The following is a 16,412-nucleotide window of genomic DNA, read 5'->3' as shown; positions in this document are numbered from 1 at the left end:
ATGTTAATTAGACAACGATGTAGCTGTTTGAACTGTTCTTTTATAATTATAGCATATACTATGCACAGTATACTAGTAGTATTCCATTTTGAACATAACCATGATGTATCTGTGAAGCCTTGCCACAACGATTATTACAGTTTGAGTCTCCTGCAAATATTTTTTACATGAATATTCATCCACATGAATGCATATTTGTGAACATTTTGCATTTGTGTGCGTTCCAGTGAGTAATAGCTTCCCCGTTTGTACTCGTGCGTGTGTGTGTATTTAAACGTGAGCGAGAGAGCGGCCGTGGGTGTGTACACACACCCTCCTGCTGATGAGGCCCAGTGCCAGAATCAATAGAGTGCTTCTGAGGCATCATACTGTAGTATGAGAGAGAGGCCGGATGAGATTTTGATAAATACAGTATGCATGAGAGCATGGCCTGACTTGTGACTGCAATCGCCCCAAATGAAAAGAAAAAAAAACTCCCCATTTTATAATCTATATGTATGAAACACAATATTATAGCTTCAAAAACTTTCATCTTTTAAAATAGTTTTTTTTTTTAAATGTATGTTTGTATAGTTTTTTTTGACATTATTCATTGAATCAATTATATTTAAAAATATAATAAGATAGAAAAAGTGTCAGTTTAACATGCCACAAATACCGCAGGAACTGTCATAAATGTCATTTTAAAAGGGCCATAATTTAAATCTGCAGTCTGTAGGTTTTCCTCTTTGTCGCCATCTCTGTTCGAAATCTGCAATTGCAGTTATTCGCGGAATTATCAACTTTACTTGGGTTGTTCCTCGGCACGGCACAGCGCGGATGAATCCAATGTTTTGAGGAGAATGTGCGGCTGTCAGTCGTCGCGCCGGTGTGGATCATTCGCAATCACAGATTCTACTTTTTGGAAGTATGACCAACATAAGAATTTTCACCAGAAAATGTCACCTGAACAAGTAAGTAACATCCACTTTTGTTCTGACCAACTAAGGGAAAAAAGCATTGCAGTAAATCGCGCTGATTAAATCTAACGACCGCTTATCATATCACGTCAAACCGTGCAAATTATACTTTGTTCTCAAATTTTTTATGTTAACAATATCAGCATTGCATGACTACATTTAATGCCCTTCCGATATTTATCCTTGTTTTCGCGTGGGCCTGGTTGCAGTCTCTTTTTTTCTGTAGCCACTCCGAAGTCCGAAGTCTTTTGCATTTTATAACGGGTAAATCTCCAGTTGTCACACAAATTGATAAGTTTAATTATATCAAGTGCTGTGAGAAAAGGCTATAAATCTCCACCTCCAACATCCTCACACGCAATATAGCCTACTAGCCGAGACACCTTCTTTATGTGTACAGATGTGACGTAATGACGCAAAGACATGCTCGAATTTCCTGCGGAAATCCACCAGTACCACTGGAATTAAAAACATTACAATCATACCGTTTAGAATCGAGCTAAACCAAGCAGATAGTTTTGAACACTGGCTGGCTATGTACTTTAAGAAAACAGGATTTTCTTTGTTCTTTTTGATGTAATACCACTGGCAAAATGGCCTTTCAATAAAACTTGACCAGGATTTGGTGATACCTGACCATAGAAAACAGAGAAAAATGGCTGTTGTCTTCCCTTTTGCCAAATAGGATGGAAACCTGCAAGTCCATGGCCACGCCCACCAGTCTGCTATGGATATGCTTATCATCAAATACCGCCTTGCTTTAGTAGAAAATACCTCTTAGCAAACTTTTAGTCACAATGGTGCCGACTTTTATTGTTCCTGGGTGCAATAACGTTTAGTGGGAGCAAGTTATTTTTGGTTTCCAGCAAGTTGCAGTCATTGGCTAAAGGCTGCAAAGAATCGTAAATACGGAGAGAACGCCGAGACGGAAAATCTATTTGAAAGTGGAAAATCATCCAGTTTGAAATGTTGACCATGTTTGTAGTCAATATTTCAAACCGAATGACTACGCACACAGTGTTTTAGGGCAAACAGAGGGGAAAAACTGAAAGAAACCGCCCAACCCAACAAATGTGCAAAATGCCGTCACGTACAGGTAAGACAGCTGCTGCCATAGTGTTCTATTTTTACCATAATTCGGTTTAAAGAGTAGACAAAGTATGATACAATTTTCAGCGATACCTACTCTTCCAACAACTGTTCTGTTAACAACCCTCTGTCGATCCGATCCGGGATACAAAAATGCGGTATAGTATAATCTGTAGTTTTCACGATAGCCCTGGAGCTGTAAAAATGACTTTTGCTGACAAATGTGAATTTCTCGGTCCAGGTAGCATGAAGAACGAGTAAACACTGTTTATTTACATATACTAACGACACTGTAACAATACAAAGAGGGTTGAAAACGGTGAAGTTACACTTTAAGCTTCGATATGTGCAAAATGTTATTCAAAAAATCCTAGCACATTAACATATGATCACCCGTGTTTACTTATAAATGGCTATTTAGTTATCAGCAACTTCATGAATCAATCCTGAGTAATTTACAAATAAAAGTCTTAAAAGAGACAGTACCAAAACAGCTGGTTTATTTTGTAAAAGTCAGAAAGGGTGCAAAATTGCTTTTATAAAACTAAATTAAGACCATTAAATAACATTATGCAAAATATAAATGTGTAGAATATAGCCCGGGAAATATGACAAATGATAATATACCTAAATGTAATAACCCAGAAAAAATATAAGGTGCAAACGGCTGATTTTCTGTATCATACCAGTAGGTAATACACCTTAAACCAAATTACACCTATAAACACTATATTCTGTCCTGCATTTCTTTATAGCTGCAATATTGTGATGTCAAATATGGCAGAAATGCTCGATAAGCACAATATAAATGCTTGTGCAATTTTAGTCGGAGTGGATCCCGCACAAAACAAAAGAAACTGTCACAGAGAGTCGGGCTTTAAGCTAACAGGCGCAAATGTGTTTTTCATCATTCATTTGGAGCGAATGAAGGTCCAAGAACAGCCCACTCTTTTTGGCTCTTTCTATCTCTTCCAGACTTGAACTTGGGAGGCCTTCTTGCACTTGACAGAACTTTCTAACATAAAAACCACTTTCCTAAAAACCATCAAGCTGTCAAGTGAAGTGGAAAAATGAGAGAGATTACTGCATAAAGGCTGAGAAGGGGGACAAAGAGAAAGAAAGGAAAGGAGATGGAGGATGGCTCAAGATTCTCCTGCAGATAAAACACATAAAAGGTTCCAATGACTTTTTCATCACTTCAGACTTATTTATTCTCCTTTCTCTCTCTGTCCCTCTTTCTTTGTTTACTTAAGCATTTATCATTCCCAATAAAAATGTGTTACTCAATTTCGAAGTGGCCACGATGGCTTATTCTACAAGAATGTACAAACTATACATTCTATCCCCTAAACCTACCTCTAATCCTTTAACAATGTGATATAATGAGTATTTGTATTTCCTATTGACAGCATTGTTATTTTTTTGGGTATTTGTAAACATTTTAAGGAACTCTTAATACTAATGTAATTAATGTCTAATAAAGGTCGGTTTAAAGCACTTAATTAATGATTTTTTTCTGATATTTTGTGACCTAATCTAAAGTGAGAACTAATTACGGTTAATAAGTTGTTAGCAAAGCATTATCTAACTCTTTATAAATGAGCTAATTAAACAATCATAATTAGTTCATTACAGTGACAATGAACGAAGAACTCACTGTTTGTGTATTGTCTATTAATGTTTTAACTACAGTTTATAAACTATTAATTAACTATAAACTAATAGTTTGCACATGATTTTTATAATAAGTATACAGTAATAAAGTATTTACAGTGTTACCAGATCTCAATATGAGCTCAAACATTTCTCATTACATTCTCCCAAACTCAAATGATCTCAGCTGTACTATCCACATTCATTTCACATCTTTACTCATACTATACGTCTCATTTACACCTCTTTACATCTATTATGGAAATATAGGAGAGACATCCGAGACAAAGACAACCAAGAACTCTATTAAGTCTCCTGAGCTCTGAATGAGCAAACCGAGCGATAAAATGTTCCTCTGGGTAATTAGTATTCTTATGAAACATTTGTGATAGGCAGAGCCTTCGATTGAATTCATTTGCTGCTGCTGCGTTTGCATTTCGTGCAAATAGATGTGCTCGTAATAAGACGATCAAGGGTTTTTCTTATTACAGTCAACATCTAACATGATGACTTACACGCTCATGGCGGGATGGGGGCGGATGAACGAAACGTGTATGGCTGTGTGCGCGCTTTTACAGAGTGAATATTCTTTGCACTAAGAGAAAGGAAGTGGAACTACAGCAAAGTGACTCCCCTTGCATTCAACATCTATGATGTCATAATCACTCGCATCAAAGGCATTCCGTTCGCCACGGCAACTGTCATTCTCCCTGGAGGCGTCATTAAAACAGAACACACCAAACCGAGCTGAGCAAGAGCTTACGGAGAAACTTCAAAACACACACGCCGCACACACACACACTGCAACCAGACAATGTTAGAGTGGGACAGCAAGTTCGTACAGAACCTAAAAAGGAGTGACATAGTAAAACATTCACATACAGACATACACACACACACACGTGCCTGCAGACATTCATACGGCACGATTGCACACACACACACATGCTCACTAAAACACTAAAAGACACTATAAATAGGCCAGCTCTAATGTGGTGCTGTGTAGTTCTTGCCCTTGGGTACAAGGCTCTTCCAGAAAGAAAGAGAGAGAGATGAAGAGGAAAAGGAAGGAAGAGTATGAGAAGCGAGGGAACGGGATTGAAAATGCAAGCCAAAAAAGAAGAGTTAGCGCTTTTTGAGGGCTATCTTTTTGAGATATGCGACAAAAAACACACACTAATAAATCTTCTAGCCAAACCTGCATACAATATGTTTAAATGTAAAATGTATTACATATAAATTGGGTAGTTGACACATAGCACTGCACTATTTTTTATTTGATCAAAGTACAGTAAAACACTAATATTTTGAAATATTTTATACACGTTAATTTATAAAATATATAAAATAACAGTTTTCTGTTTTAATAGATTTTAAAATTAATGTATATGTAATTTATTCCTGTAATGACAAAGGATAATCACAAAAGTGTGATCCATCAGAAATCATTCTAATATGCAGATTTTTTTATTATTATCAATGTAGAAAACAGTTGTTCTGTTTAATATTTTTGTGGAAACAGCAGCACATTTTCAGCATTTATTTTAAATAGAAGTCTTTTGTAACATTTTAAACATATTTACATTACTTTTGATCAATTTAATGCATCCTATAATGCATCCTGAATTAATATAAGCTATAAAAATAACACCAAAATGCATATAATAATATGCTATAATAGCAGGTCACATGGAAAACTTCCCAAAAGTATTTTATGCCAACTACCCATTTGTTGTAGCGTGCATGTGTTTTTTTGCATGTTTATGTTTGTGTTTGACCGTGATGACCTACCCCAGGTAGCGTCTTCTGCTCGTGAAGCGCGGTCTGAGCTTTTAGCGCCGATTCTCTTGCACAGTATGTGAGGAAGGCACAGCCTGAGAGAGGAAATAACAGAGACAGAGATAAATTAAAGACAGGTCAGAGAGGTTGAGACACAAGCAGGTGTCCGTTTGAGTGGAGCTGGGCTCTCTACCTTCACATTGTTTTTGCCAAACCAGGAAAGAAACACAACATTATTACATTTGTGTAGCAGACACAGAGACATAAAAGAAAGAAGAGAGATGAAGATGTTCTGAGCACATGCCCAGAGCCATACACACTTATGCTCCCCAGAGAAAGACGGAGAATGTGCGCAAATACATTGTGTGTGTGTGTGTATGTGGAAGAAAATATGCAGCTTCTTTTAATTTTCTGGCTACAAGGCCTTGCTGGTATCAACATTTAACAGTGTATGAATGTGCATGCTTGCTCATTAATTTGACAGACAATAAGGATGCACTGTTTGGGATTTTTTGGCCAGTAAAAATAGCTGATCATTATTTTTTGTAAAAAATAGCATTCATACTAGCACTTTTCACAATATTATCTGCTTAAAGTACACTCAGGCTTGAACATTTTTATGTACAAAAACCTGCTTGGTTTGAAATCACAGCGTAAAAAAAAAAATATATATATATATATAATTTTTTTTTGTAATTTTTTTTTACTGGCAATTACATTTTTACTGGCCGCAATAATAAAACAATTTTTCTCATCAAATTTTAAATGTGTTATACATTAAAACATTTTTTTGTTATATATGCAATAACAATTGTAACTCCATGAAAAAAAAAATCATAAATATTCATTAGTCATGTGAATGATGCTTCTGGGATTTCAACAAAATACTAGGCAGCTATATAGATAATATTAAATGCCAATTAAATGATCAGAATTCACAACCACAATATTCAATACATTACAGAGCACCAAAAACACATGTACTTGTGTACATCAACAAATGTGAGATTTAAGAGACAATGCAGCACTGGTTCAAAAGGGCAAGAGGCAGTTCCTTAAAAAACAAGATTTGCAAATAGCAGGAGTGAATTAACAAAATTTACTGCATGATGAAAGGATAAGCCAAACAACGACAACAGCATGGAGGAAATCTGTAAGAAAGAATGAGATGGCAAGAAAGTTCATCAGTCTGATGCGATAGGATCTTTTCTCAGCTTTCATGGCCTGCTGCAACTCACGCCTCAGTCTTTAAGTTCATTGTGACAAGACGACAATCTTCCTGTCCCTCCTCGGAACATCTGCCCTAACGTGCATCAATGTGAGTTTGTGTTAACATCCAGCTCTTCGAACAAGCACTCACTCTCATACGATGCTAATCTCACCCCGCTAAAGTAGTTTGCTAAAAACAACCATGAATCTTTTCAGCGTCAACTTAATCAAAAAATCCCACTGGGATAGGAATTGAGTGGAATAACCACTGAACAAAAGCTGAAACGATTAGCGTCGCATTTGTACATGAGGTAAGCAAATTTGAATATGCAAAAGAATGTTAATGGATGCTAATGTTTATGCTAATCTTGCATTAATATTAAAAAAATGCTAATATATTAATATGCTGAGTAAACATGATAATCTGCCGCTGACATTTCCGCCTGCATGCTAATAGTGTCACAAACGACGATAAGATGGAAAGCCTGATTGCTAACCAAAATGGAAAATTAAAACAAATTTATTTTCAAACAAACCCTTGTTGCAGCAAGGTGCTAATCTTTTCTTTTTAACAAAAAAGACACATAAAACCATTTTGGTGATGAAAGAAAACCAATCAAAATCAAATACAAAAATTAACCACAGCTTCTACAGCTATTGTAAAAAAAAACTTTTATATGAGATTTTGGTAGCATTTTACAATAAAGTTTCTTCGTTACCTTTAGTTAAATATAAGAGTTAACATGAACTAAAAATTAAAAATACTTCTACAGCATTTATTAATCTCAGGCCCTGTTTACACCTGTTATTAAGATGCGTTTTGGCCAATCGGATCACAAGTAGACGAGGGAGACACATTCTCGTTTACACCTGGTGTTTTAATACGTCATTTGTCCACTTTCAACCACTTCTGTCCTGATTTCTTCGAGGGGAGGGTCTATAATGGGTGGGAAATTATATATATTTTTTTCAGATCTTTCGATCTAATGCACAAAATAAGCTCGCGCAATTTACATATGAACGCGCCCGGAGACGATGTAAAAACACACAGAGAGCAGCAGCTTTCGTTTCTGCTCGGATAGCCGCGAGTGCTTGAAATCAGGAATGGAGAGAACATTGTGCTTGGTACATTTTTCGTCTTCAAACCAAACTTGGGTCTCGAGCCGACAAAGTTTAAATCCCATCTGGCTACACCGCGCTTCCCATTGTGTTTATGCATTAGGTCAGTTGGCAGTGAGTAGACGGTCTTTTGTGGCTGTTCGAACGCATTCGACCACATGAGCGTCTACAGTACCAAAGCAATTCGGTCAAATGCGTTTTCGACTACCTCTGGACGTGGTCGAAAGTGGACAAGCTCAAAACGTTTTAGACCCCATTTACACCTGCATTTAGCGTCGTCCACTTGTGATCTGATCTACCAAAACGCTTCTTAATACCATGTGTAAACAGGATCCGAGACTCGAACTCGGTCGAAGCGCTGCCCACAAGGCTATCGGCTCCGTCTAGTAGCTAACTACTTTAGTAGCTATTTTAGTGGATACTAAAAAGAAAAGTGGCCTCAGAAAGGCCGCAGGGACGCTAAACACACACAAGGGACACACGCACTGACGTTCACACACGGCCCCCTGAGGCTAGAGCATGAATCAGCAATATTCTTCCCCGCTGTCCACTCTGTGTGTTTAACCCTGGCCAGGTTGGGTGAGCGCATGTACGCTTGCGTATATATGTGTGTGCGTCGATGTGTGTGTCTCCCGCAGTCCTGCCTGGGATTTTTAATTAACTCTGACTCATTAGCGTTGGGGAGAGCTCAGTGTGACAGCTTGGCGTGCTCCTCTGAGGGCCTGTCATGTTATAGAACGGGCTAGAGCTCTCATGGGACACTTGTGCATGCTTCCCTGTCCCACTTGACAAGCACCGGGGCGCACACACAGGCGAACGCGCACAAATATACGGGATGAACGGAAAGATAATGGAGAACCTCTATTTGTTTGTCCTCTAAAAGCAATATTGTTTCTTTCCGTCTGGTCAAGACAGCACTTTAAAGACAACAGAGAGAAAATGCAAGAGAGAAAAGAAAATACAAAAGTACAAAGGGAGCAGGGAAGATAAAACACAACGGTCGGATGGTAATGTAGGGGTTTGTCAGAGGCGTAGGTTTCTTTTGAACATCAGGGCACGTCTCAAAGCACTCTGGAAAAATAAAACAAACAAACAAATAAAAAATTAATTTGAGAAACTTCCAGTGGTTCTAAATGTTTTTGCTTCAAAATCCAGATTTTATATTAGACATCAAATGGCAACCAAACACAGAAGCAACATTTTTATCTTACAAAATCAAACGGAATGTTCTTGCAATTAAAAAAATGAAACAATATTACTATAAAATGCATAAGCCCAAGAATCCAGAAATATGCTAATTTGGTGCTCAAGAATTTTTTTTTATTATTATCTCATTTTTTATGTTGAAAACAGTTGTGCTGTTTAATATTTTTGTGGAAACTGTGATACATTTTAGAGATTCTTTGATGAATAGAAAGTAAAAAAAAAAAAACAAAAAAAAACAGCATTTATTTGAAATGGATAATCTTTGGTAAAATATATATTTTTAAATTGTAGTGATCCCAAACTGTTGAACTGTAGTGTATATAATTTAACTAGAAAGTTTCATACCAAGTGATGAATTTGCACCAAAATATTTACAAGGCAATTCATTACTAAATTCTTGACTTAAATTTATAAAACAAGACAAATTTATTGGGGGGACAATTCACTCCCTCATGCATGCTGTGAAAATTGCAGCACAAGAGAGAAGAAAGGATGAAGGAAAGAAGGAGAAAGGGAAGTAAAGAAAAGATAAGATCACCAGGATTCCCTTTCAGTCAGTCACTACGAGTTAGGTCAGTGACTGATGAAATGGGTGTTTTTCGCTAGAGAGCCCTATCATCTTCAAGTATTAGAAAACGAGCCAATGGTATGAAAATACCATGGGTCTGCGGAATTTGCATCGCGAACTCTGCCCCACCGTGTTGGTATAAAAGGAGCCGTGAGTGCAATCTCGCATTATGTTTCTGCTTCGGAGCCGAAGTGTTTATGTGCTTTCTTCGTCTTCTACAGCAACGAGTGTCTCTCTTCAGTTGGTGTTGGTGTGATGGTGCGTTTCAGCAGATTCACGGTCCTGCTGCTCGTCTGTGCAGTGACTTTGCACGCGGCTCGTGTTTCCCTCTGGGCGCTTCAGCACTTCTAAAGAGAGCTTTCCTTTTTTTTTAAAGAGCTGCTTTTGATCTGGATGTGGACGCATGGTCCATCCGCCTGACGGTCACGAGATGTCTAGCGTGTTTGGGCTTTAATCACATTCAGGCAGCGCTCGTGGATGAGTCATGTTCTCATTGTGGGAACATGACCATCGCGGTGTTAAAATCAAGACTCAATGACCTCCATGGAGGTAGAGTCCCCTCTGCCACACCCCAATCTATCTCCTCCTTGAGAGGGGATACTTTGGCTGGTGGCCAGGGTGATCTGAGGGTTACGGTATGGAACAACCCGACGAGTCTTCCTCGGGCCCCCTGCACATCGCAAGCCGTGGAACTTCCGGGTGAGTCTGGTTCCTCTCGGGGACCCAGTGTCTCATTTGGGGCTCCGGTGGATGATGCAATGTCACTCACAGCATCACAAGGCGGGCTTGATTCTTCCGGGGATGAGGATTCGGCTGAGTTGCCTCCCTCGGGAGTGCCAGTGTTGTCCGAGTCGGATCCAGAGCTGACAGCTATGCTTGCCCGGGCAGCTGAGAGCATCGGTTTGGAGTGGTGCCCGCTGCCCTCCTGGATGATTGGTTCCTGGGGCGGCGCGTGCTGGCACCCGTCAGCACCCGTCCCCAGTGCCTTTCTTCCCGGAATTGCATCAGGAGGTCACCAGGTCGTGGAAGTCCCCGTTGACTTCTCGCGGCCCAGTGGCGTCCTCAACCTTCTCTGCCCTCGACGGCACGCGGCCAAAGGGTACACTGGGGCCCTGATATGCGGGTGGCTGAGAGAACTCGTTTGTTCTATCTGCGCTGCAGAGAGCTCCCTTTGAGCCATTGCACTCAGTCGAGCTAAAGTACCTCTCCATGAAGACGGCGCTCCTGGTTGCTTTGGCCTCCATCAAGAGGGTAGGGGACCTGCAGGCATTTTCGGTTGACGCCTGGAATTCAGGGCGGCTAACTCTCACGTCATCTTGAGACCCCGGCCTGGATATGTGCCCAAGGTTCCCACCACTCCCTTCAGAGATCAGGTGGTGAACCTGCAAGCGCTGCCCTTGGAGGGGGCAGACCCAGCCTTGGCACTGCTCTGTCCAGTACGCGCCCTTCGTGCTAACATAGACAGAATGCGGTGTTTCAGGACCTCAGACCAGCTCTTTGTCTGTTACGGTGGGAAGCTGAAGGGAAAGGCTCTCTCCAAGCAGAGGTTGTCTCACTGGAGAGTGGACGCCATTGTCTTGGCTTACCAGGCACAGAGCCTGGTTGGTCAGCCCTCGTGATCGGTTAGGTGCCTCCATGTGCATGGTTCCCCGGTTGGGCAACCCCCACACGTGTATTTCCACGGTAAGTCTCCTCCGAGCACGTGTCTTTTTCTCGGCAAGACTCCTCTTGCCATCTCGAGGTTGCATAGCTCAAGACACTGGAAGACAGCCGCAGTAGTGAGATTAGATTGGAACCCCCATTTCGTCAGTCACTGACGTAACCCTTAGTGACTGACTGAAAGGGAACGTCTCGGTTACATATGTAACCCTGAAGGAGGGAACGGAGAGGTTACGTCCGCATACCACTTCCGCTGTACTGCTGAAATGGCCGGGGCGCACAGCCTCGGCTCCTCAGCAGGTAACATAATGCGAGATAGCACTCTCGGCTCCTTTTTATACCATTGGCTCGTTTTCTAATACTCGAAGATGATAGGGCTCTCTAGCGAAACCCCCATTTTGTCAGTCACTGACGTAACGTCTCCGTTCCCTCCTTCAGGGAACGAGGGTTACATATGTAACCGAGATGTTCTGTGAACACTCTCCACTAGTGTCCTACAACTAGCGTCTTAGCTCTCCTTCTGCAGACACCCTTAAGGGATGGACACATGGACACACACACACAAAGCTGGAGATACAGAAGCAAAGTAAATAAGCAGAAAGAATGATAGAGAAACAATTAAATTAATCTTAAATGCTCATGATACAAATCATCCGAAGTTAACAAAATGTGGCCAAAGTGTCTTTACTCAACTGTCACCACCCTGGATGCTTTCAGAAAAGCTTTTTTTTTTAGGTCAGCAATTAAATGAATCAATGTTTCTACCCTATCAAATTCAAAATCAACTAGTGAAATCTAATCTGGATTAGAAATACATTTAGCCTTATATTGAAATACAATAATAATGAATTAGTTGTATTAATGTAGCTGTTCGTCATCAAAATAAACCAATCTTTTTATGTGCTGGCATCAAGGGCTGACTAGTTGGGAGGACTGACTCCCATTCTTGGGGTTACAAGTGCTAACTTTCTGTCTCCACAAATGTTCCAGTATAAGTTATTTTAACAACAGACTGAAGGGTTGTGACTTCCATAGACCATATGCTTGACTTAAATGTGCATATTTAGAAGTTGTTTTTGAAAACGCCATCCTACGAAGCCCTTTATCAGTTGCACATTACTGGTGACACATATCTTGTGTATTTCAGCACTGCATCCCAGTCACCATGGTGATCACTGGCCCTGACTCTATTCACAGTGCCTTGGTCAGACTTTGTGATGAGCAATTGCCAAAAAAAGAAAAAGAAAAAAGGGATTTCATGAAGGAAATACTCGTGCTTGCAAGGCTGCAAAAGAATTTGTATTATAGTTTAGACAAGCTTAGGTTTTAGTCAGTAGTTGCTGTGTCATGGCATTCAGAACATCTCGTGTTCAGTCACACTGCATGAGAACCAACACATGCATCACGGTTCTTTCAGTTTAAACATGCAAGAAAAAAGGGGCCGATTCTATATGTGAAATAATGCAAGGCCAATCATAATTGAGCGTGTACATATTATAATGACATCATCATTGTTAAATCGATTGCAATGATAATGGAAGCATGGAAACAAAGTTTAAGTGGTTCGGGCTGAATTAATTGTAGAGAAAAAAAAGAAGAAGAGGAATTTCAATACAGTGTTCACCTTGCAATCACTGTAATAACTTGCATTGCTCAGAATTATAACTTTGCACATCTTTTCATGTAATATTACACAAAAAATATGTTTAACACTTTTAAAGAGAAGTAAAACACATTGCCACATGTTGTTGTTCTACTCCTCTGAATGAACTGGAATTCTTCAGCTTTTTCACATTTTAAAGAATGCGTAGAAAATGTCAATAACACAAATACAGTTGTAACCTGTAAACAAATCCCTCTAAATACATAAAAATTTTGATATGGAAATGGAAATATCAATGTTCTGTAACCACAGACATTGCGATTTAAGTACAGTACATGCACCGAATAGTGTAGGCTATATATCTCAAATCAAAAGTGGTGGTTTCAGTAGCCAATTTACTATTGAATTAGTATTTCACTAGAAGCCTTCTGGTTTTTATTTGCACAACAGGTTTCGAGAGTAAAAGAGAGGGCAATGGAATAATGCAGGCGTCATTTATAATAATTGGGATTCATGATATGAATAATAAATTATAGCTGCTCCTTCACTTGTTTTTGCTTATTACTGTCATTATTTATACCTGCCACTGCAAATAATCCAATTGATCATCTGGCCAAAGAAGCATTCATCTTCAAAAGTTTCTGTGAGGGCAATAACCCAAGACAGTTTTGACAATAATCACTGGTGCACCAAAAACAACCAAATAACAAACTGGCACAAACACACCAGGTAAGAGGAGACATTTCCAGCTGTGGTTTGTGTGTGCTCAGATCAATATGTGCTGCTGATCAAACATTTATTGTTCCAAAAAGTGTTTCCAAGCACTGTCATGTTTGTTCACGTCATTTTAGTTGCCGTGCCTGTGTCTGCAATAGTGTGCATCGCTTTTGTGGTGGTAGAGATTGAGCAAAGGTAGTAGTACCAAATTCCCAAGGTTTTCCCTCCTCCCTTTAACATGAGTATCCCCGTACACCATGGGTAATTTGAATAAACTGTCCTCCAAAAGTCTGAGAATTCAAGGTCTCCTGAAATACTCCAGGACACCTTTGCGCCGCTCCGCCCTGCCCCCAGCTCCAAACAACATGTCTTCTTAAAATATTTAATTGGACGCAGTAACCACCTGATTAAATAAAAATGCACTTTGAAGACAGCAATATGAGCTCAGAGAGTAATCTGAGAGAGAGAAAGAGAAAGTAAGAGAGAACGAGATCTTCAATTACTGTGCCGAAACCATGTCAAGCTTTTCTTTTTTGATTCAATAAAATAGGCCTTAAATATTCAGGAGCTGTTTCTGGGACTAATGAGTCCTCTCCTTGAGTGACATTATTCCAGTGGAATGAAGTGGTAGTGTGAGGGAATATTTGAGGAGGTCGGTGGATGCATTTCTAATGGGCTTTAATACTAAACCTGGGTTCCCCTCTGCTGAATCCCTTGCCAGGGAGAAAAAGAAGAACCTTGAGATGGCATATGAGCTGAACTCCCCAATGACGTGACATACACTACCATTCAAAATGTTGGGAAAAATGTTAAAATGTTCCCAAAATTTTCAAAAAGAAAGAAAGAAAGACAGACAGACAGACAGACAGACAGACAGACAGACAGACAGACAGACAGACAGACAGAAAGAAAGAAAGACAGAAAGAAAAGAAGACAAACAGTCAGACAGACAGAAAGAAAAGAAGACTGACATACAAACAGACAAACAGAAAGACAGACAAACAGACAGAAATACAGACAGACACAGAAAGACAGACACAAAGAAAGACAGACAGACAGACAAACAGACAGAAATACAGAAAGACAGACACAGAAAGAAAGACAGACACAAAGACAGACAGACAGACAGACAAACAGACAGAATGACAGAAAGAAAGACATACATACAGACAGACAGATACAAAGAAAGAACTCTATTCACTTTTATTGTCTTTAGAAAAGGGAAAAGAAAGGAAAGACGAGGAGCACAGAGGAATGGAGACGAGCGCAGAACGGAGGACAGGAGAAAAGAGGAACGGCTGTAAGTTCTGTGAATCGATTGGTGCAGGAAAAAGCCTGGGCTCTAATGAAGGATTTACTGTGGAGCAGAGCTACTGAATCAATGGTGTAGAAAACGCATCATTAGGACACAGTCCCCCCCCCAACTCCATACTCCCAAAGGACCCAGAGACAGTATGAACACACACTACAGTAAATGCAATAAATACAGCTCCACACTCTTCCAACACCTATTCAACACCATGTGTGTTAACAGTCTCACAAGTAACTCATTTACTTGTTTGTTCACACAACCACACACACATGCATTAACGTACAATACATAGGGACTATAAACACAAACCTACACGTGCACAGACAACCGCTGGGACAGCGGCGCAATCACATTCACGACACGACAATTTTACATTTATGCTCATGAATACATCTTCACACATCCGATACATACCGTGTAACACTATAAGGCAGGTCTTTCAATTTCTCTCTACCTTCTTTTCTCAAACGCACACACTGCTTAATTCAACCAAGCCTTTTTGAATTGAATTTACATCACCTTTTGGACAGATAATAGAAAATTCAGTCGTGTGGTGTTCAAAAGTGGACAGTCAATTACATCCTGGCTCTGTGGGGCTTCACCGAAGTATCAAGGATAAGCCCGTCTGCCAGGCTCTGAAATACAAGAACTGAAGGTTGCACTAAAAGAGGGTAGAAAATATCTTTGGCTTACCAAATATAGTATTGTTAGAGAAAAGATGTGAGGGAGTGTGTGTTTAATACCGAGAGCTTGTTAGCGAGATGTCATGTAGGAAAGCAGTAAAGTCAAGGTTTACGTAAATGTGCTGCCAAGCCACAGGACTAATCAAAACCAGTAATGTGGCATTTCACAGCGGTTTACAAATCAACGTCCTTCCCACTGGCAGGGTCGGGGAGATGGGCAATGCTACGAGTGGGCTTTAGCCCTGAAAGTTTTCATGCACGACCATTTCTGTCACTAATAAAATCATTCAGAGCTGCAATCTGCTCTATAAATCATCTGTAGAGTAACAAGCCAAACTTTTGACTTTTGGTATATTCTGCAACAAAGTGAAAGCTCATTTAAATGATTGTGTGCACTTTCAGTTCTGCAGACAACCTTTTGACTTTTTGGTCAGATCCATCTAGATGAAGTACTGAATATTTCAAAGGCATAACTCTGATAACAAAGTGGAATGTACAATTGCGCTTGAAGAGTTTGCAAATTCAAGACACAAGACTTGACCACTTGAGGTTCTTGCAAGTCTTTTATTAAGACACAACGCCATGAACCTTGCGATATGTGACAAATCCAGAGAATAACCGACATACATTACACTTCAAAACTTTGTCATTTTTAAAAAAAGAAAGAAATGAATACATTTATTCAGTAAGAATGCATTAAATTGATCAGAAAGTCTTATGTTACAAAACATTTTTATTTCAAATAAAGAATTGCTGTTCTTTTGAACTTTTCCTGAAAAAAAAGTATCAATACTGTATTTAACAGCACAACTGTTTTCAACATTAATTGATTATTAAAAATAATAAATGTTTCTTG

General features: G+C 39.6%; 1 protein-coding gene across 8 annotated transcripts in view; it reads right to left on the bottom strand.

Annotated features, from left to right (window-relative positions):
* The window catches only part of celf4 (CUGBP, Elav-like family member 4), a 93,112-nt gene that overhangs the window by 55,675 nt on the left and 21,025 nt on the right, over nucleotides 1-16,412 (bottom strand). For all 8 annotated transcript variants that reach the window (XM_084386683.1, XM_084386684.1, XM_084386680.1 and 5 more), the window contains exon 2: nucleotides 5,493-5,575. Coding sequence is in view for 7 of the 8 variants with exons in the window: in XM_084386684.1 (XP_084242810.1) it covers nucleotides 5,493-5,575 (83 nt within the window). In the remaining variant the exon portion in view is untranslated. The remainder of the gene's footprint in view (nucleotides 1-5,492; nucleotides 5,576-16,412) is intronic.

This window comes from Rutilus rutilus (genome assembly GCF_951802725.1).
Source record: "Rutilus rutilus genome assembly, chromosome: 18".
In the NCBI taxonomy this organism is placed as follows: domain Eukaryota; kingdom Metazoa; phylum Chordata; class Actinopteri; order Cypriniformes; family Leuciscidae; genus Rutilus; species Rutilus rutilus.
The sequence above is the reverse complement of the archived record's forward strand: the minus strand, read 5'-3'. Positions and strand labels throughout refer to the sequence as shown.